At 41.4% G+C, this 21,204-nt stretch overlaps 1 protein-coding gene across 7 annotated transcripts in view; it reads left to right on the plus strand.

Moving 5' to 3' along the window:
- The window catches only part of ctnnd2b (catenin (cadherin-associated protein), delta 2b), a 155,375-nt gene that overhangs the window by 110,528 nt on the left and 23,643 nt on the right, over window positions 1-21,204 (plus strand). For all 7 annotated transcript variants that reach the window (XM_058066029.2, XM_058066034.2, XM_078791346.1 and 4 more), the window contains 2 exons: window positions 8,463-8,595; window positions 13,576-13,789. In XM_058066029.2, the coding sequence (XP_057922012.2) occupies window positions 8,463-8,595; window positions 13,576-13,789 (347 nt within the window). The remainder of the gene's footprint in view (window positions 1-8,462; window positions 8,596-13,575; window positions 13,790-21,204) is intronic.

The raw sequence follows: 21,204 nt of genomic DNA on the forward strand, positions 1-21,204 counted from the left end.
TCAGATTACAAATAAATGCATCACATAATCAGTTCACAGTTCCACATGTCCAAAAGGAGTAGGAAGAAGCAAAGCTTATTAAATCCTACCCCTCCATCTGGTACTTTTACAATCAGTAACTGTAACATTTGTTCACTTCCTGCTTTCCTAATATAGTATACGTTTTTTTTATGCTTTTATTTTATATATGTATGTATGTATGGCTGTATGTATGTATGTATGTATGGATGGCTGTATGTATGGATGGATGGCTGTATCTATGGATGGATGTATGTGTGTGTATGTATGTATGTATGTATGGCTGTATGTATGTATGTATGTATGTGTTATGTATGTATGTATGTGTTCTTCCTTCTGTGCTTCTTCCTGCTCCTTTTCAGACATGTGTAGTAATGAGGTGTTATGTGTGTGCATGTATGTATATGTGTATATATATATGTATATAAGTATATATGTGTGTATGTATATATATATGTATATATAAATAGATATTGTAAGTGTATATGTGAGAAAAACAATAATGCAACATAGTATGCATGTCTGAAATAAATTAAGAAGAAGAAGAAGGGTTGCTGTTGGCGCATCCAGGCACCTCCAGGACCTGGGGGTCTCTGGGGGTCTCTGATCAGGGTCACGGGGAACATTTCTTTTTCAGCACATTCAAACACTTTCTATTGTTTAAGCAAATGCATATAAGGGTGATAACTAACGTTATATTCATTCTATCTACATTTTATTGTAAGACACATAAACCGTGCAAGATAGGCCACCTGGTTGCTTAGGAACAAAGAGCGAATTGACAGTCTGTCACGACGTTGTCCCAGTCTACTGAATTAACAAATGAAATATTAAGCTCTCTTAGTTTTCAAACACACACACATATTTTATTCTCATAGAAATTCTACAGCTTCTTTCATTATTTTTCCCAAAAATCCTCTCCTTCACCTTGACTGTATTTTCCTCCCGACTGTGACTTGTTATGGTTTTGAGACATCTGCAGTCCAGGGAGGGGAAGAAAAACAGGTCTATTTATAGGACACACAAAAAGACCAGACAAGAAGAAACCAGCACAGACGCGCAACGGCTCGCCAATTTGCTTGATGTTCCCTTGAAGTGAAAATATCGGGGATGAGGTCATTATTCTTTGCCGGTAAAACTTCCCGGAGTTACTTGCGCTTTGGTCGTGTGAGCAGATTTATGTCTTAGAATAATTAAGACCATGTCAGACGAGCGTTTGCTTGTAAAATAGTAAAATATTTCCTATAGTGGTTGTAAAATTTGGTAATCAAATCCAACCATGCCTGCCATGAACGAATATATCTTCCATTTTAGATTTTACATTGAAGACTGTGACTATGTTCTTCTCAAGGAAATTGTGTCTCTTTAGCACTTTTTCTTGTTTTTTTGGACCGCGTTGCTAGTCGAGTGTTCACACAGTTGAAGACGTTTTCATCATCAATGAAAAGTACACATCCTTTGTCCAAATGAAGTATTTTCAATGGTAAAAATGAAGGGAAATACAAATATAAGGCACTAGCTACTGTAGCTTAAAATTTAAAAAAAAAATTTGCTGATCCCTCTTGCTACGTCTTCTTATTCAGTTACGGTGCCATCTACTGTATAATGTGTTTGAACCTTTTCACGCACAAATTTAGCAAGAGTAAAGAGCCCCCCCCCCCCCCCTCCCCCTTCAGGTCCCAGTCCAGTCCTGGTTTGACAACATGAATGACACCGAGCTCCTGGACCTCTAGCTAGCTACAGTAGCTAGCTAGCTACATTGCTTTGATCAGCAGCTCTACAGTAGCTAGCTAGCTACAGTAGCTAGCTGTAGCTAGTGCCTTATATTTGTATTTCCCTTCAAGATAGGCTAGCTACTGTAGCTAGCTAGATACTGTAGCAGGCTAGCAACTGTAGCTAGCTAGATACAGTAGCTAGCTAGCTACTGTAGAGCTGCTGAGGTATTGAAAGCCCTGATCAAAGCACTGTAGCTAGCTAGCTACAGTAGCTAGTGCCTTATATTTGTATTTCCCTTCAAGATAGGCTAGCTACTGTAGCTAGCTAGATACTGTAGCAGGCTAGCAACTGTAGCTAGCTAGATACAGTAGCTAGCTAGCTACTGTAGAGCTGCTGAGGTATTGAAAGCCCTGATCAAAGCACTGTAGCTAGCTAGCTACTGTACAGTAGCTAGTGCCTTATATTTGTATTTCCCTTCAAGATAGGCTAGCTACTGTAGCTAGCTAGATACTGTAGCAGGCTAGCAACTGTAGCTAGCTAGATACAGTAGCTAGCTAGCTACTGTAGAGCTGCTGAGGTATTGAATGCCCTGATCAAAGCACTGTAGCTAGCTAGCTACTGTAGCTAGCTAGCTACTGTACAGTAGCTAGTGCCTTATATTTGTATTTCCCTTCAAGATAGGCTAGCTACTGTAGCTAGCTAGATACTGTAGCAGGCTAGCAACTGTAGCTAGCTATATACAGTAGCTAGCTAGCTACTGTAGAGCTGCTGAGGTATTGAAAGCCCTGATCAAAGCACTGTAGCTAGCTAGCTACTGTAGCTAGCTAGCTACTGTAGCTAGCTAGCTACTGTACAGTAGCTAGTGCCTTATATTTGTATTTCCCTTCAAGATAGGCTAGCTACTGTAGCTAGCTAGATACTGTAGCAGGCTAGCAACTGTACCTAGCTAGGTACAGTAGCTAGCTAGCTACTGTAGAGCTGCTGAGGTATCAAAAGCCCTGATCAAAGCATCCCGAGCGGAAACTAAACACGCCAAAAAAGCAGGGGGGGCGGGGGGTAACAAAACAGGATATGCAAGAACAGGTCTGAATTCAAACCTCCCCGTCTCCATTCTCGGTCATCCCAAAGATGCTTCAAGGCCTTGAGGTCAAATTTTGTGTGCAATATCTCATGCAGATACTCCACCGTTACCTTCAGGACACGAGTGATGAAGAGTGTCAGGACACAGAAAGAGTCCCAGAAGATGGAAGCAGCGGTAAAAAAGCGAATCAATTAGCACCCTGCTGGAGCTAATGATGGAGGAGATATTTGAATTAAGCAGGGTGATAACAGATCAACGGAAGGAGATAACAGGAAATCTCAGATTCACGGAAGGAGATGACTAAATGAATCTCGGATGCATGGAAGAAGATAAGCTCTCAGAACGGCAAAAAACAGAATTCGGAGTAACGGACTAAAAAGAAGACGGTTGATGAATGAATGCATGAGCTTGGACTTGGAAACTTGGACCAAGAACTGGAAAATATTCAGCGGAACTTTCAAAACGGAGTAGAAGTACTCGCCATGCAGTTGCACTTTTGCATCTCACAGCAACTATGGTGCCTTCAAAGACAGCCAATGAAAACGCATAAAGACATTAAGATTCAAAAATGCGGCTGCACAGACTCCTACAGTTCCGTTCCCCGCAGTGAACGCTACGCTACTTTAACCGAGTTGTTTCTCGTGTGGATCACTCAAGTCTGGCAAAGTTTGTCTGTCCAAGTTTTTAGAAATTGATTTTTTTTCTTCAGGAAAAATTGCATATTTTGGAGAAAAACAAAAATTCTGAGAATTTGCTGGAGCTAAATCTGAATATGTGGGGACATCTCGGTTATTAAATATTTTTAAATCATGGGTAATGTTCAATTCCCAGCTCATATTGGACTAAAATGACAAATTCTCCTTAAAGACTCAGTAAAACTCGAACACCTGTCAGTCATTGAAAGTCCGGTCCTGGACTGAACCTCAAGCTCAGGCACCAGTGAGTCAGTTAAACGCCAGTCTTCATTGAGAACCTCAATGAACCTCAAGTCTTCACCGAGCACCCGTGAGTCGATGAAGCTTGAGTCTTTGTCAAGCACACATGAGTCAGTGAGACTCGATTCTTATCACGGATCCCGAAATCAGTAAAACTTGATTCTTCATTGAGCATCCGTGACTCAGTAAAACTCGAACATCTGTCAGACATTGAAAGTCCGGTCCTGGTTGAGAACCTTTGAGTCAATGAACCTCAAGCTCGGTTCTTTGTCAAGCACCCGTGAGTCAGTTAAACGCCAGTCTTCATTGAGAACCTCAATGAACCTCGAGTCTTGAAGCTCAGGTATTTGTCAAGCACATATGAGTCAGTGAGACTCGATTCTTATCACGGATCCCGAAATCAGTAAAACTTGATTCTTCATCGAGCATCCGTGACTCAGTAAAACTCGAACATCTGTCAGACATTGAAAGTCCGGTCCTGGTTGAGAACCTTTGAGTCAATGAACCTCAAGCTCGGTTCTTTGTCAAGCACCCATGAGTCAGTTAAACGCCAGTCTTCATTGAGAATCTCAATGAACCTCAAGTCTTCACCGAGCACCCGTGAGTCATTGGGTCTTTGTCAAGCACACATGAGTCAGTGAGACTCGATTCTTATCACAGATCCCTAAATCAGTAAAACTTGATTCTTTATCGAGCATTTTTGACTCCGGTCCTGGTTGAGAACATTTGAGTCAATGAACCTCAAGCTCGGGTCTTTGTCAAGCACCCTTGAGTCAGTTAAACGCCAGTCTTCATTGAGAACCTCAATGAACCTCGAGTCTTGAAGCTCAGGTATTTGTCAAGCACATATGAGTCAGTGAGAGTCGATTCTTATCACGGATCCCGAAATCAGTAAAACTTGATTCTTCATCGAGCATCCGTGACTCAGTAAAACTCGAACATCTGTCAGACATTGAAAGTCCGGTCCTGGTTGAGAACCTTTGAGTCAATGAACCTCAAGCTCGGTTCTTTGTCAAGCACCCGTGAGTCAGTTAAACGCCAGTCTTCATTGAGAACCCGTGAGTCGATGAAGCTTGAGTCTTTGTCAAGCACATATGAGTCAGTGAGACTCGATTCTTATCCCGAATCCCTGCATCATTAAAACTTGATTCTTCATGAAGCATCCATGAGACAGTGAAACATGAACCTGGGGGTTTTTAAAGAATCGTTCATGACTGCTTCATACGATATCAAACATAAAACAATACATGTTGTTCCTTGTTCTGGATCTCTCTTTCTGCATCCAAAACAATAGGAATTTATATTCATATTCATATTTTAACCCGCTGAGTGTGTTGGTTAATCTAAAATCAAATGACCGCATCGCTTTAATTAAATGATAATGTCCACCGGTTGATGGTCCAATCATCCATACGGATGCCGTTGGTGCTACTTTTAATGAAATGCAACACACACACACACACAAAGCAGGCACATACACATCCCGCCTGCTTCCTCAGCCCTCACGTTCGATGCCTTATTAGACAATTAACCCACACAATGACCTGCGCTAGTAGGCTATGTCATCTCTGATTATATTTACTCAAGGCAACGCCGCTGCGCCGTTTCAGGTTGTGTTTATGTGTTGGTTGTCCGTTTGCGTGTTTTGTTGCGTGAAGTAAGGTGGTAAAATTTCGAAACAAATGGCGGAAAAGTAAGCATTATTCACTGCTTTTGAATTTAAACTTGGAGGCAAAAGTCATCTAATTCCACGTCGTCCGTGTTGCATTTGATGGATGAATCTGAACGCAAGCGCGCGTGCACAAGTGAGAATGCGCTAGCAAGGTTTACTTTGTGTGTGTCAGCGCGCTCTGCCCCCCCCCCCCCCCTCCCAAGCTGCATTCCAAAGTTTGTCTGGCACCGTATTGTGTGTATGTGTTTGTGTACGTGTCCGTGGAGATGTTGTGCTCTCTTGTGCTGCATTCAGAATAAGTTGCATTCAAAGTTGGCATGTCGGCCATTTTGCCGCAATGTTTACGTGAGACGTGAACACACCCGTCTTTCTCTTTTACGTATGTTCTAAATCAGGGGTCTCAAACTCAATTTACTTGGGGGACACTGGAGCTAGGGTCTGGGAGAGACTGGGCCGCATCAGGTTTTCCAAAAAAAAATTAAAAATGCATTTATTAAAAACAGAAAAATAAATAAATAAAATGAATAAACTTTGCTTTGGTTCCAATTTTCTACAATAAAAGCTCTGATAAAACATTCCACTGTTCTCAAATATCTTACTTTTTATTTTTCTGCACAAAATAAGATGAAAAATAAATAAACAAATCAAGAATAAAGAAAATCAATCAATCAGTAATAAATAAATAAATATAATAATAATAATAAAACGGCAAATAATAAAAACTTAAGAAACCACATATAGTCGGTTGGTAGACAATTTTTTTTTCTGATTAAAAGGAACAAAGCATTATTAGAGCCCTGTAGACATGACAAAACACGACTATAGTCACATTTATACTCTTTTTATTTACAACATATTGCGCAACTGCAGGGTCTTGAGACACATGCTAACTCGCAAACTAGAGAGCTATAGCGACCTAAACGGTAGCACTTCAAGTTATTTCCTTTAAACTTAAATAGCCAAAAACTTACCACTTCCACACGGATAGGGAGGATAACTATTAACAGTTATTTAACCTTTAACATGAACATGAATCAAACGTAATCATTTTTTTCTGGGTACATGATACCATACAGCATCCATATCAAACTTGCGCAAACATTAAACTTTCATATCAAGACGGGGGCCTCAAACTAGTGTCCTGCGGGCCACATTTGGCCCGCGGGCCGCATGTTTGAGACCCCTGTTCTAAGGATATATTCATTCAGTCATTCATTTTCTACCGCTTTTCCTCACAAGGGTCGCGGGGGTGCTGCAGCCTATCCTACAGTTCTCTGTAGGCGGCATTATGAATTATCCTTACTGACCTTTTTTGCTGTACATTTAGCGAGTGACGATTGCTTTTATAGTTATTACCCCTGAGATCATATTTCTCCTCAATGTAGATACATAAAGGTACTATATGACTGAATGACTGAAATAATCTGTTCCATAACGTTCAATGATAAATTAAACCCATTTTAGTGGCTTGCTACCAACAAAAAAAAGGGTACATTTATTTATTAGTCGACGTCTTTCTCACATTCATGATTTGTGTTTGTTGTATCACATACACACCCTTTGTGCACTTTGCGAGTGTGTAGATGTTTGCGTGTTTGTGTGTTTGAATGTGTGCGCCCCAGGCATACCTTTAGGCAATAGCTATGATTGTCCCGGTTGCAGATGCAGAAACCAAAGTAAACGAGGCAAATGGAAGAAAAGTCTCACTTGCATCATTCATGTGGACTTTGCCTCTGACTTTGCCAGATATATATATATTTATTGTATATATGTATATATTCCTACAACGGCAATGTAAGTCGGGTTTTTAGCACCAAACCTTCTGACCTAAGTCACACTCTACGCTGAACACATGTAGGACAGACAATACAGTAATAAAAACATACATAAAATTATAATTATATACAAGTAATGAAATTAGTTATCACTTTCCATTTCAAAGGAGATCATTTTAAAAGTTCAAAGATTGTGCGTTAGCATTGTAGCATTTTAGTGTTTGGATACTAGCATTATTGACTGTTTTCATGGGTAGACACATATATAAAAATTAGCATTAGCAAATTAGCATTATCATGCTAGGTGTTAACATGGCAATGTTTGCATGTTAACATTATTAGCATGTTAATGTTAGCATCGTAAAAATGCTATTTTCACGGCCAGACACATATACAAAAATTTAGCACTGTCATGTTAGGTATTAGCTTAGTAACGTTAGCATGTTAAGATTGCTAATGTTAGCATACTAGCATTTGTAGCTGTTTTCATGTGTAAACACACATACAAACACTTAACAATATTATGTTAGATGTTAGCATGGTAGCAATGTTGGCATACTAGAATCTTTTGTTATTTTCATGGTTAGACATACGTATATATAAGATATATATATAAACACTTAAACACATATAAACACTATCATGATAGGTGTTATCTTGTTAGGTGTTAGCATGTTAATATTGCGGGCATGTTAATGTTAGTACACTAGCATTTTTAACCACTTTATTATTAAAGAACATTATCATGTTCGGCGTTAACATGGTAATGTTAGCATGTTAACATTATTACCATGCTAATGTTAGCATAGTAGCATTTTTCTCTATTTTCAAGGGTAGACACATATATAAACACTTAAGCACTGTCATGCTAGGTGTTAGCATGTTAGCATTGCTAGCATTTTTAGACATTTTCATAGCAAGACACATATATAATCATCGCAATTATGCTATGTGTTAGCATGCTAACATTAGCATAATAGCATTTTAGCCATTTTCATAGCTAGACACTACTATATACTAATATGAACACTTACCTGTCTGTGCTGTCCGAGTGCTTTACTAGTTAATTATTGGTCCCCTTTATTTGCAATATTAAAAGCAATTGTATTGTTTATGTACAGTTTCTTCATCCTCCATCTGTCCTTCATTTCCGCCTCACTCTTTCAAATCAGAGGTGCTTTACGGTTGCAGATTTAACAAACACGCAACGTACAAGAATAGAACAATGCCCACACATGTCAAATATTTTCTCTGTGCCTCTGCAGGGAGTTTGGTTGGAGAGATCCAGAGCTGCCGGAGGTGATCCAAATGTTGCAGCATCAGTTCCCATCGGTACAGTCCAACGCCGCCGCCTACCTCCAGCACCTCTGCTTCGGAGACAACAAGATCAAGTCTGAGGTATTCAACCTTTCGCCAGCTGCCTTTTTTTTTTAACTTTTTATTTTTATTTTTTTTTGCTGCGCTCAACTTGTCTTTTCACAGGACTGCCGTTAACCACTCAGCAGTCCTCCAAAGACCAAGCAGGCACTCAGCAGTTGTTCCTGTGTTTTTAAATTTAGAGAGGCTTGATCCGTGCCTGCATGCCAGCTGCAATTGCTTAATGACAGAGGTTTGTGGGAGTGCACGCAAGATTGAGGATTTGGGCAAGACTCCATCTGACAGGCTTTGTGCCTCTGAGTCGTAATGCATGTCAAAATAGTGTCCCACCCCCCCCCCCCCCCCATCATCACAAATGTCCAAGCGCAACACATATCCGGTGCTGCTCTTCCTTTTTTTTTTTTTATCAGCAATTCCACTTTTCCAACAGAAATCAAATGTTTCACTGATAATTTGAGGTTTTGGATTGTAATCCTCAAATGTAGTCCAGCACAAAGGATGTCCAGGATATTTACCGTAATGCATCGCCGACCCCATTCATTCATTCATTCATTCATTTTCTACCGCTTTTTTTTTCAGATTAAAATGAACAAAGCATTATTAGAGCCCTGTAGACATGACAAAACACGACTATAGTCACATTTATACTCTTTTTATTTACAACATATTGCGCAACTGCAGGGTCTTGAGACACATGCTAACTCGCAAACTAGAGAGCTAGCGACCTAAACGGTAGCCTTCAAGTTATTTCCTTTCAACTTAAATAGCCAAAAACTTACCACTTCCACACGGATAGGGAGGATAACGATTAACTAAAAACAAAAAAAAACGCATTTATTAAAAACAGAAAAATTAATAAACTTAAATATAACTAAAGCTCTGATAAAACATTACACTGTTCTCAAATATCTTACTTTTTATTTTTCTACACAAAATAAGATGAAAAATAAATAAATAAATCAAGAATAAAGAAAATCAATCAATCAGTAATAAATAAATATAATAATAATAATAATAATAAAACGGCAAATAATAAAAACTCAAGAAACCACATACGTATAGTTGGTGGGTAGACAAATTATTTTTTTACATTTATACTCTTTATTTACAACATATTGCACAACTGCAGGGTCTTGAGACACATGCTAACTCGCAAACTAGAGAGCTATAGCGACCTAAACGGTAGCCTTCAAGTTATTTCCTTTAAACTTAAATAGTCAAAACCTTACCACTTCCACACGGATAGGGAGGTTAACTATTAACAGTTATTTAACCTTTAACATGAACATTAATCAAACGTAATAATTTTTTCTGGGTACATGATACCATACAGCATCCATATCAAACTTTAAACTTTAAACTTTCATATCAAGGCGGGGGCCTCAAACTAGTGTCCTGCGGGCCACATTTGGCCCGCGGGCCGCGTGTTTGAGACCCCTGTTCTAAGGATATATTCATTCATTCATTCATTTTCTACCGCTTTTCCTCACAAGGGTTGCAGGGGTGCTGGAGCCTATCCCAGCTGTCTTCGGGCGAGAGGCGGGGTACACCCTGGACTGGTGGCCAGCCAATCACAGGGCACATATAGACAAACAACCATTCACACTCACATTCATACCTATGGACAATTTTAAGTCACCAATTAGCCTAGCATGTTTTTGGAATGTGGGAGGAAACCGGAGTACCCGGAGAAAACCCACGCATGCACGGGGAGAACATGCAAACTCCACACAGAGATGGCCGAGGGTGGAATTGAACCCTCATCGCCGACCCCAAGCAGACAAAATGTGACATGGAATTTCAATACAAATCATCAGAAAAGAGGGATCCAATGAATACAAGTTGGATTTGCAGAGCGTGGTTCTAATACTCCTAGAAATCCTCTAATCTCTTTTATCAGCCGATACGTAAGTAAACCCCTCCAGTCCAAGACAGGAAATTACAGACGTTGAAATTAATCTTTCATCCAAATAATGAATAATATCACTCAGAAGCAAAGTGATGTCATTTTTGAATATAGTACCTTCCCCTGGAAGAATTCATACGGCTTCACTCGATCATTCATTCATTCATTCATTTTCTAACGCTTATCCTCACAAGGGTCGCAGCTGTCTTCGGGCGAGAGGCGGGGTACACCCTGGACTGGTGGCCAGCCAATCACAGAGCACATATAGACAAACAACCATTCACACTCACATTCATACCTATGGACAATTTGGAGTCGCTAATTAACCTAGCATGTTTTTGGAATGTGGGAGGAAACCGGAGTACCCGGAGAAAACCCACGCATGCACGGGGAGAGCATGCAAACTCCACGCAGAGATGGCCGAGGGTGGGGAAACACAAAATAAGAAGCCAAAAAGTTACCACTTCCACACAAAATAGGAGAACTCATTCATTCATTCATTTTCTACCACTTATCCTCACGAGGGTTGCAGGGGGTGCTGGAGTCTATCCCAGCTGCTGTCTGGAATTGAACTCGGGTCTCCTAGCTGTGAGACCTGCGCGCTAACCGCTCGGGGGCTGTGCAGCCTTAGAAAAAAAAAAAAATATATATATATATATATATATTTTTATATATAAAATATATATATATATATATATTTTTTTTTTTTAGTAGAGTATAGACTTAAAATATTAAAGAAAAAAATACATATTTTTTTTATTAAGAATACATTGTAATTCATTTTAGTTTTTAAATAAATTTTGTAATTTTTGGAAAATTATATTGTAGAAAAATATGCAAATAAAGTCATATTACAAGAAGAAAATTGTCAAAGATGATTTAAAGAGAAATAAATATTTGGAACATTAAACCTAGCATGCAGAGATGGCCGAGAATGGAATCGAACTCTGGTCTCCTAGCTGTCAGGCCTGTGCGCTAACCACTCGAACACTGTGCAGCCCCACTCTATCATGTTTTTTCAAAAAATACACAAAATAATAAATCATGTTGTTTCATGCTTAAGTATATTCATTCAGAAAGAGACTGAAATATAATATCATATCAACACACAAACGCTCTACATATCAGACTAGAGCTGTCCTATCTAGTCATTTAGGCCATGAAAATGACCTGGATGAATGACAACATTCACAGACATTCATATTTTCATATTTTCATATTTTCCAGGAAGCACACATGGAGATTACTTCCAGCCAGTGTACTTACCGTACTTGACATATACTGTAAAACATTTGAATAAAGCATCATTATGTATGTATATGGTTATGAAAGTCCCCCCCCCCCAAGCAATGTGAGGCGTGAAGCATTTAATGGCCGTTTGACTTTCTACAATAATAAAGAGTAATTGTTAATAATAACCTGAGACAAATAAAATGCTAATATTTCTGTGTTGTTAATAGGGCGTGACTAAAGATGCTGCGTTTTTTTATGCTAGGAAAAATTAATACTCGGCTTATAGGATTAGGAACCCCAATAGTTATGCTATTATTCTAGCTGTATTCTAGCTAACAATTTCTCTTTTGTTTTCACGGGATAGACACCCTGGACTGGTGGCCGGCCAATCACAGGGCACATATAGACAAACAACCATTCACACTCACATTCATACCTATGGAAAATTTGGAGTCGCTAATTAACCTAGCATGTTTTTGGAATGTGGGAGGAAACCGGAGTACCCGGAGAAAACCCACGCATGCACGGGGAGAACATGCAAACTCCACGCAGAGATGGCCGAGGGTGGAATTGAACCCTGGTCTCCTAGCTGTGAGGTCTAGGTGCCAAATGTGTAAATGTGCTAATATATCAGTGTACAGTGACAGTTATGATGTCGTCACTACCAACATCACTAAATTCATCACATAGCAACTTAACACCCAAAAGGTGCACTTGATACAAACATGTATCAGGTACACCCCGGACTGGTGGCCGGCCAATCACAGGGCACATATAGACAAACAACCATTCACACTCACATTCATACCTATGGACAATTTGGAGTCGCCAATTAACCTAGCATGTTTTTTAGTCGGGAACTGATATTTTCCTGAAACTTACCTATGTTCGATTGCTGATTACTAAACAATGAAAAAGGTCGGGACAATTTCTTTCTGATGAACGACAGCAGTCTATTTTACAAGGGTGGGTTTGGAACCATTCATTCATTTTCTACCGCTCATCTTCGCGGGGGTGCTGGAGCCTATCCCAGCTACCTTCGGGCAAGAGGTGGGGTACACCCTGTCAATCACAGGGCACATATAGACAAACAACCATTCACACTCACATTCATACCTATGGACAATTTGGAGTCGCCAATTAACCTAGCCTTTTTTTTAGTTGGGAACTGATATTTTCCGGAAACTAAACAATGGAAAAGGTCGGAACAATTTCTTTCTGATGAAAGACAGGGGTCTATTTTACGAGGGTGGGTTTGGAACCATTCATTCATTTTCTACCGCTCATCCTCACGAGGGTCGCAGGGGTGCTGGAGCCTATCCCAGCTGTCTTCGGGCAAGACACCCTGGACTGGTGGCCAGCCAATCACAGTGCACATGTAGACAAACAACCATTCACACTCACGTTCATAGCTATGGACAATTTGGAGTCGCTAATGAACCTAGCCTTCTTTTAGTCGGGAACTGATATTTTCCTGAAACTTACCTATGTTTGACTGCTGATTACTAAACAAGGGAAGAGGAAGGTCGGAACAATTTTTTTCTGATGCAAGACAGCAGGAGCCTATCCCAGCTGCTACACCCTGGCCAGCCAATCACAGGGCACATATAGACAAACAACCATTCACACTCACATTCATACCTATGGACAATTTGGAGTCGCTAATTAACCTAGCATGTTTTTGGAATGTGGGAGGAAACCGGAGAAAACCCACGCATGCACAAGGAGAACATGCAAACTCCACACAAAGATGGCCGAGGGTGGGATTGAGCTCGGGTCTCCTCGCTGTGAGGTCTGCTTGCTAACCACTCGACCGCCGTGCAGCCTGGTAGTACATCTTTTCCATCTTCTTTTGTCCTCAGATTCGACAACAAGGAGGCATCCAGCTTCTGGTGGACCTGCTGGATCACCGTATGACTGACGTGCACCGCAGCGCCTGCGGAGCTCTGCGAAACCTCGTCTACGGAAAGGCCAATGACGACAACAAGATCGCATTGAAGAACTGCGGCGGAATACCGGCTCTGGTCCGACTACTCCGGAAGACCACAGATGTGGAGATCCGTGAGCTGCTAACAGGTACGACGACGCACATGAAGGTTGTTTTTCAACCATTCCTTGGTTTGGTTTCCGATGTTGAAGATGTGTGGCGTTGGGGCGGGTATTCCGAAATTTTGGAATTTGATGGAAGCTAACTGGAAAAAAATAATGATAAATGATTTAGTGTGACTCACAGTTCATCAGTCTCATGCGTATAAACGGCGTCGGAGTTGTCGCTGATGGCTTACAACACGGTGCCTTGTGTTCGATGTCGACACAAAATATGTAAGTTGTCATTCCCGGCTTGGCTGGAGTCTCCCGTGATAACAAACTTCAACGTAATTAAAAGATTATCAGGAATGTTTTCCTTTTTTTTTTTTTTTGCTATTCCCAGCAGACAATCATTAAAATACTTCCAGGAAGTGGAAAGACAACAGAGTTACATATCAAAGACCACATTGGTTCAAACTGGTCCACGTCCTTTGGGGGTTTGTTCAAGTCTAGGAATTAAACGGGAAAACTGAATTATTATTTGTGACATTGCTGTCGTCTTATAAGGAGCCTGTAATTTGCGACAAAGAGGTCAGACATTTTTTGTACTGTGGATTTTAGTCCACTCCTCTTTATGGATACGCTCGGAATCCTGACGGTTTTGAGGCTGTCACTTGGCAACTTGAAATGTAAACCACAGATTTTCAATGGAATGAAGATCCTGAGTAGGGTCAGGTATCCAACACCGGTTTTAATTCATTCATTCATTTTCTACTGCTTTTCCTCATGAGGGTCGCAGGGGGGGGGTGCTGGAGCCTGTCCCAGCTGTCTTGGGGCGAGAGGCGGGGTACACCCTGGACTGGTGGCCAGCCAATCACAGGGCACATATAGACAAACAACCATTCACACTCACATTCATAACTATGGACAATTTAAAGTCGCCAATTAACCTAGCCTTTTTTTTTAGTTGGGAACTGATATTTTCCTGAAACTTACCTATGTTCGACTGATGATTACTAAACTGGCTCCCAATAGCCAATCACAGGGCACATATAGACAAACAACCATTCACACTCACATTTATATCTATGGACAATTTAGAGTCGCCAATTAACCTAGCCTTTTTTTTAGTCGGGAACTGATATTTTCCTGAAACTTACCTATGTTTTCGCCTGCTGATTACTAAACTGGCTCCCAATAGCCAATCACAGGGCACATATAGACAAACAACCATTCACACTCACATTCATACCTATGGACAATTTAGAGTCGCCAATTAACCTAGCCTTTTTTTTAGTTGGGAACTGATATTTTCCTGAAACTTACCTATGTTCGACTGATGATTACTAAACTGGCTCCCAATAGCCAATCACAGGGCACATATAGACAAACAACCATTCACACTCACATTTATATCTATGGACAATTTAGAGTCGCCAATTAACCTAGCCTTTTTTTTAGTTGGGAACTGATATTTTCCTGAAACTTACCTATGTTCGACTGCTGATTACTAAACTGGCTCCCAATAGCCAATCACAGGGCACATATAGACAAACAACCATTCACACTCACATTTATATCTATGGACAATTTAGAGTCGCCAATTAACCTAGCCTTTTTTTTAGTCGGGAACTGATATTTTCCTGAAACTTACCTATGTTTTCGCCTGCTGATTACTAAACTGGCTCCCAATAGCCAATCACAGGGCACATATAGACAAACAAACATTCACACTCACATTCATACCTATGGACAATTTAGAGTCGCCAATTAACCTAGCATGTTTTTTAGTCGGGAACTGATATTTTCCTGAAACTTACCTATGTTCTTATGCCATAGTCCCAAAATAAGATGAATGGCTTTCAAGTTTTGGTTGAACCCGCAAATGACCAGGTTGCTGCCATAACAACGAAAGGCAACATGAAGGGAAGAAGTAAAACGATACTTTAGCATTGCCCTCTTGTTCACAGAGCGCTAAATCTTCATGTATATGCAGCAAAGGGCATCTCATAAAAGTGTTTTTTACCCGGCTGTCATACCTTTAAAGGAGATTACCATTTGAATTAGAGCAGCGATTCAAAGCGCAGAGCACCGAAATCCCTCCTGTCACAAATTAATCAGGTGAAAAAACTGATCAGACGCAGACAGAATGCGCTCTATTCTCTCTCTCAAAAGACCCGCAGGAACTAATTCCCTTTGTCTGGCTTTCTCTCGGTGCTTCAACTTCCCCGTATTCCGCTCTCAGAGGTTAAATTTTTTAATAGCTCACCTCTTTCCTATCCTGTGCCTTCCTCCGGTATCATGTCTTCCTCGTGTGGCCATGTTGAATCAGGAACACGGCGGGGAGGCAAGCTGCCTGACTAACACATCCGCACACACACACACACACACACACACACACACACACGGCCATGATGAAAATAATATATCATAAGAGTCAAAAAGATGATCTTTTTTTTTCCAATCTTGCCTCCACCTCTCCGCGCTCGGCAACAGAAAAAAAAAATGAATTTTTGGAAGGCATAAAGCCGCTTTTAAAACAGCCGAAAATCCTTGCACCCCCCCCTGCAGATTAGATGCTGCATCCAGCATGACTTGTGGGCGTCCTTGGGAAAACCCCACGCTATGATGTTTGGTAAAGACGAACATAATCCTTTCCGGTCCCCGCAGCGGGTACGATTCACAATGATGACACAGCATCACAAGACCCCGGGGGGAGGGGGAGGTCAGGCATTTTATAAAAATACTTGAAATGACTTGAGGGCGGATTAAAACCGGCAACCTTTACATTGCTTGGCGGTCACCGAATGTCTTTATCCTTATTATTTTATGGAGGTCACATGATTTTCACAGCTACTTGTGAAGCATATGAAATGGAATCGATAATATTTCATTGTTTCTTGCTGCCACATGCAATTACTCTGATGGTTGGACCGCCATCGATGCATCATAATTTCATCATCTTTCCACAATGAGTTATTACGTTAGGATTCTACAAGCATCCACACAATATTTTTACACCCATGAGATTAGTTATCCATCAAAATAGAGAAGCGGGAGATGTGGGAGTCATGAACGACTTGTTCAAAAGTTGTGAGTTTTTGACTGAATCAGGGCTCACTGATACTCACTCGTTCGCTTACTACCGTGAGATCTCGTGTTTGCCTCAGATCAACTCTCCTTTCCTTTTCCTGCCCAAGCTGAATCATGGTGCTCAACAAAGACTCGAGTTTCACTGATTGGTGGGGCGGTCGACAAACACGGAATCATGGGTACTTGATGACTGCGGGTACTTGACGAAGACTCGCATTTCATTAATGCAGAGGTGCTACATAAAAACTCAATGTTCACTGACTCACGGGTGCTCAACAAAAACTCAAGATTCACTGACTCCTGGGTATTCGACGAATACTCAAGTTTCACTGATCGGTGGGTGCTCGACGAAGACTCAAGTTTCACTGACTCGCGGGTACTTGACGACGACTCGCTTTTCACTAATGCAGGGGTGCTCCACAAAGACTCAAGATTCACTGACTCCCGGGTACTCGACGAATACTCAAGTTTCCCTGATCAGTGGGTGCTCGACAAACACTCGTGTTTCACTGAATCATAGGTACTTGATGTAGACTCCACTTTCACTGAGTCACAGGGTGCTCGACGAAGACTCAAGTTTCACTGACTTGCGGGTACTTGACAAAGACTCGCATTTCACTAATGCAGGGGGCTCCACAAAGACTCAAAGTTCACTGAGTCACGGGTGCTCAACAAAAACTCAAGATTCACTGACTCCTGGGTACTCGACGAATACTCAAGTTTCACTGATCAGTGGGTGCTCGAAGAATACTCAAGTTTCACTGATCAGTGGGTGCTCGACAAACACTCGTGTTTCACTGAATCATAGGTACTTGATGTAGACTCCACTTTCACTGAGTCCCAGGGTGCTCGACGAAGACTCAAGTTTCACTGACTCGCGGGTACTTGACAAAGACTCGCATTTCACTAATGCAGGGGGCTCCACAAAGACTCAAAGTTCACTGAGTCACGGGTGCTCAACAAAAACTCAAGATTCACTGACTCCTGGGTACTCGACGAATACTCAAGTTTCACTGATCAGTGGGTGCTCGAAGAATACTCAAGTTTCACTGATCAGTGGGTGCTCGACAAACACTCGTGTTTCACTGAATCATAGGTACTTGATGTAGACTCCACTTTCACTGAGTCACAGGGTGCTCGACGAAGACTCAAGTTTCACTGACTCGCGGGTACTTGACAAAGACTCGCATTTCACTAATGCAGGGGGCTCCACAAAGACTCAAAAGTTCACTGAGTCACGGGTGCTCAACAAAAACTCAAGATTCACTGACTCCTGGGTACTCGACGAATACTCAAGTTTCACTGATCAGTGGGTGCTCGACAAACACTCGTGTTTCACTGAATCATAGGTACTTGATGTAGACTCCACTTTCACTGAGTCCCAGGGTGCTCGACGAAGACTCAAGTTTCACTGACTTGCGGGTACGTGACAAAGACTCACATTTCACTAATCCAGGGGTGCTCCACAAAGACTCAGGGTTCACTGACTTACGGGTGCTCAACAAAAACTCAAGATTCACTGACTCCCGGGTACTCGACGAATACTCAAGTTTCACTGATCGGTTGGTGCTCTACAAGCACGGAATCACAGGTACTTGATGTGGACTCCACTTTTACTGAGTCACAGGCTGCTCGACGAAGACTCAAGTTTCACTGACTTGCGGGTACTTGACGAAGACCCAGGGGTGCTCCACAAGACTCAAGGTTCACTGACTCACGGGTGCTCAACGGAAACTCAAGATTCACTGACCTTTGGGTACTCGGCAAATACTCAAGTTTCTTGAGTGTACTTGACGAAGACTCACATTTCACTAATCCAGGGGTGCTCCACAAAGACTCAAGATTCACTGACTCACGGGTGCGCAACGAAAACTTAAGATTCACTGACTCCCGGGTACTCGACGAATACTCAAGTTTCACTGATCGGTGGGGCGCTCGACAAACACGGAATCACGGGTACTTGATGTAGACTCCACTTTTACTGAGTCACAGGGTGCTCGACGAAGACTCAAGTTTCACTGACTTGCGGGTACTTGACGAAGACTCGTATTTCACTTATGAAGGGGTGTTCCAAAAGACTCAGGGTTCACTGACTCACGGGTGCTCAACGAAAACTCAAGATTCACTGACTCCCGGATACTCGACGAATACTCAAGTTTCACTGATCGGTGGGGCGCTCGACAAACACGGAATCACAGGTACTTGATGTAGACTCCACTTTTACTGAGTCACAGGGTGCTCAACGAAGACTCAATTCTCACTGACTTGCGGGTGCTCAACGGAAACTCAAGATTCACTGACCTTTGGGTACTCGGCAAATACTCAAGTTTCTTGAGTGTACTTGACAAAGACTCACATTTCACTAATGCAGGGGCGCTCCACAAAGACTCAAGATTCACTGACTCACGGGTGCGCAACGAAAACTCAGTGAAAAATCAGTGAAACTTGATCGGTGGGGCGCTCGACAAACACGGAATCACAGGTACTTGATGTAGACTCCACTTTCACTGAGTCACAGGGTGCTCAACGAAGACTCAAGTTTCACTGACTTGTGGGTGCTCAACGGAAACTCAAGATTCACTGACCTTTGGGTACTCGGCAAATACTCAAGTTTCTTGAGTGTACTTGACAAAGACTCACATTTCACTAATGCAGGGGCGCTCCACAAAGACTCAAGATTCACTGATTCACGGGTGCGCAACCAAAACTCAAGATTCACTGACTCCTGGGTACTCGACGGGTACTCGCCAATTAACCTAGCATGTTTTTCTAATGTGGTAGGAGAAACCTGTGAGGTCCGCGCGCTAACCACTCGACCACCGTGCAGCCCGACTCCAGTTTCACTGACTCTTTATTCGTCAAAACCTAAATGATAAGAAAACTGCGGTATCCGACCGTAATGTGGAACCTCCAGAGATGTCCTGCAGTCCTCTAAGTTAAATGACTTTTGATGAAATATGGAGGATTGTTCCCTGAAAAAAAAACAAAAATTTGATATTAGAGTGCTTATTCCAGTGGTTAAATGAGTCTGGAAATGATGTAAATCACAGAGAATAGCTTTTTAGGAAAAAAAAAAACTATGTTTATCTGTTCAGTGGGGTTCCAGAAGCAATCTGTGCAAAAGCAAATTGAAGAATTGGCCGACCGTCTCTACCTTGCAAGTCATCAGGTGTGAGGACTGTGCTTTTCATTACCGATGTATTGTTTTAAGAAGAATAGCAATTTAAAATACACCGAGTCAATCAATGAGTTTTTTTTTTTTTACTCCTGTCACCACGGTGACCACAATATGACAATTGCAGTCTTTTTTTTCTATCCTATATTTTCTACTTTTAATGAAGCACAGATACGAGTTCCGCTCCTAGACGGTGATGTAAGTCGTAGTGTACCAATTTTTAGTCCTTTGCGTGTGTTTATTGGTCATAAATGTTCATTTGTTGAATAATAAAATCACAATATATTATTTCTAAAAAACAAAACAACAATCGACACACACACACACATTCCAAATATTCAGTTCCGAATGTGAAAATTGTAACTAGCTTATATTGTTATATTTTGATGTAAAACAACCTATTTTGTTGTAATTGTGACAATTATGCTTGAAATGTTTTGTTTCACAAAAAGCTGCCTTTTTTTTTTAGTCGGGAGCTGATATTTTCCTGAAACTTAATTATGTTTGACTGCTGATTACTAAACAATGGACAATGTAGGAACACCCTGGGGTACACCCTGGACTGGTGGCCAGCCAATCACAGGGCACATATAGACAAACAACCATTCACACTCATATTCATACCTATGGACAATTTGGAGTCGCTAATTAACCTAGCATGTTTTTGGAATGTGGGAGGAAACCGGAGTGCCCGAAAAAAAAACCACACATGCACGGGGAGAACATGCAAACTCCACACAGAGATGGCCGGGATGGGTGGGATTGAACGCGGGTCTCCTAGCTGTGAGATCTGCGCGCTAACCACTTGTCCGCCGTGCAGCTATGTTAAAATATAACGGTGCCAAATGTGCAAATATATAGTATACAGTACATCCAACAGCACTAAATTCATCACATAGCAACTTAACACCCAAAAGGTGCAACCTGATACAAACATGTATCAGGTACACTCTGGACTGGTGGCCAGCCAATCACAGGGCACATATAGACAAACAACCATTCACACTCACATTCATACCTATGGACAATTAGGAGTCGCTAATTAACCTAGCATGTTTTTGGAATGTGGGAGGAAACCGGAGTACATGAAGAAAACTCCACACAGAGATGAACTCGGGTCTCCTAGCTGTGAGGTCTGCACGCTAACCACTAGACCACCGTGCAGCCCGGTTTAGAACCAGTAATGTTATTATAA

Source organism: Doryrhamphus excisus, linkage group LG6 (genome assembly GCF_037039965.1).
Source record: "Doryrhamphus excisus strain RoL-2023G ecotype Guam linkage group LG6, RoL_Dexc_Guam_v1.1, whole genome shotgun sequence".
NCBI lineage: Eukaryota > Metazoa > Chordata > Actinopteri > Syngnathiformes > Syngnathidae > Doryrhamphus > Doryrhamphus excisus.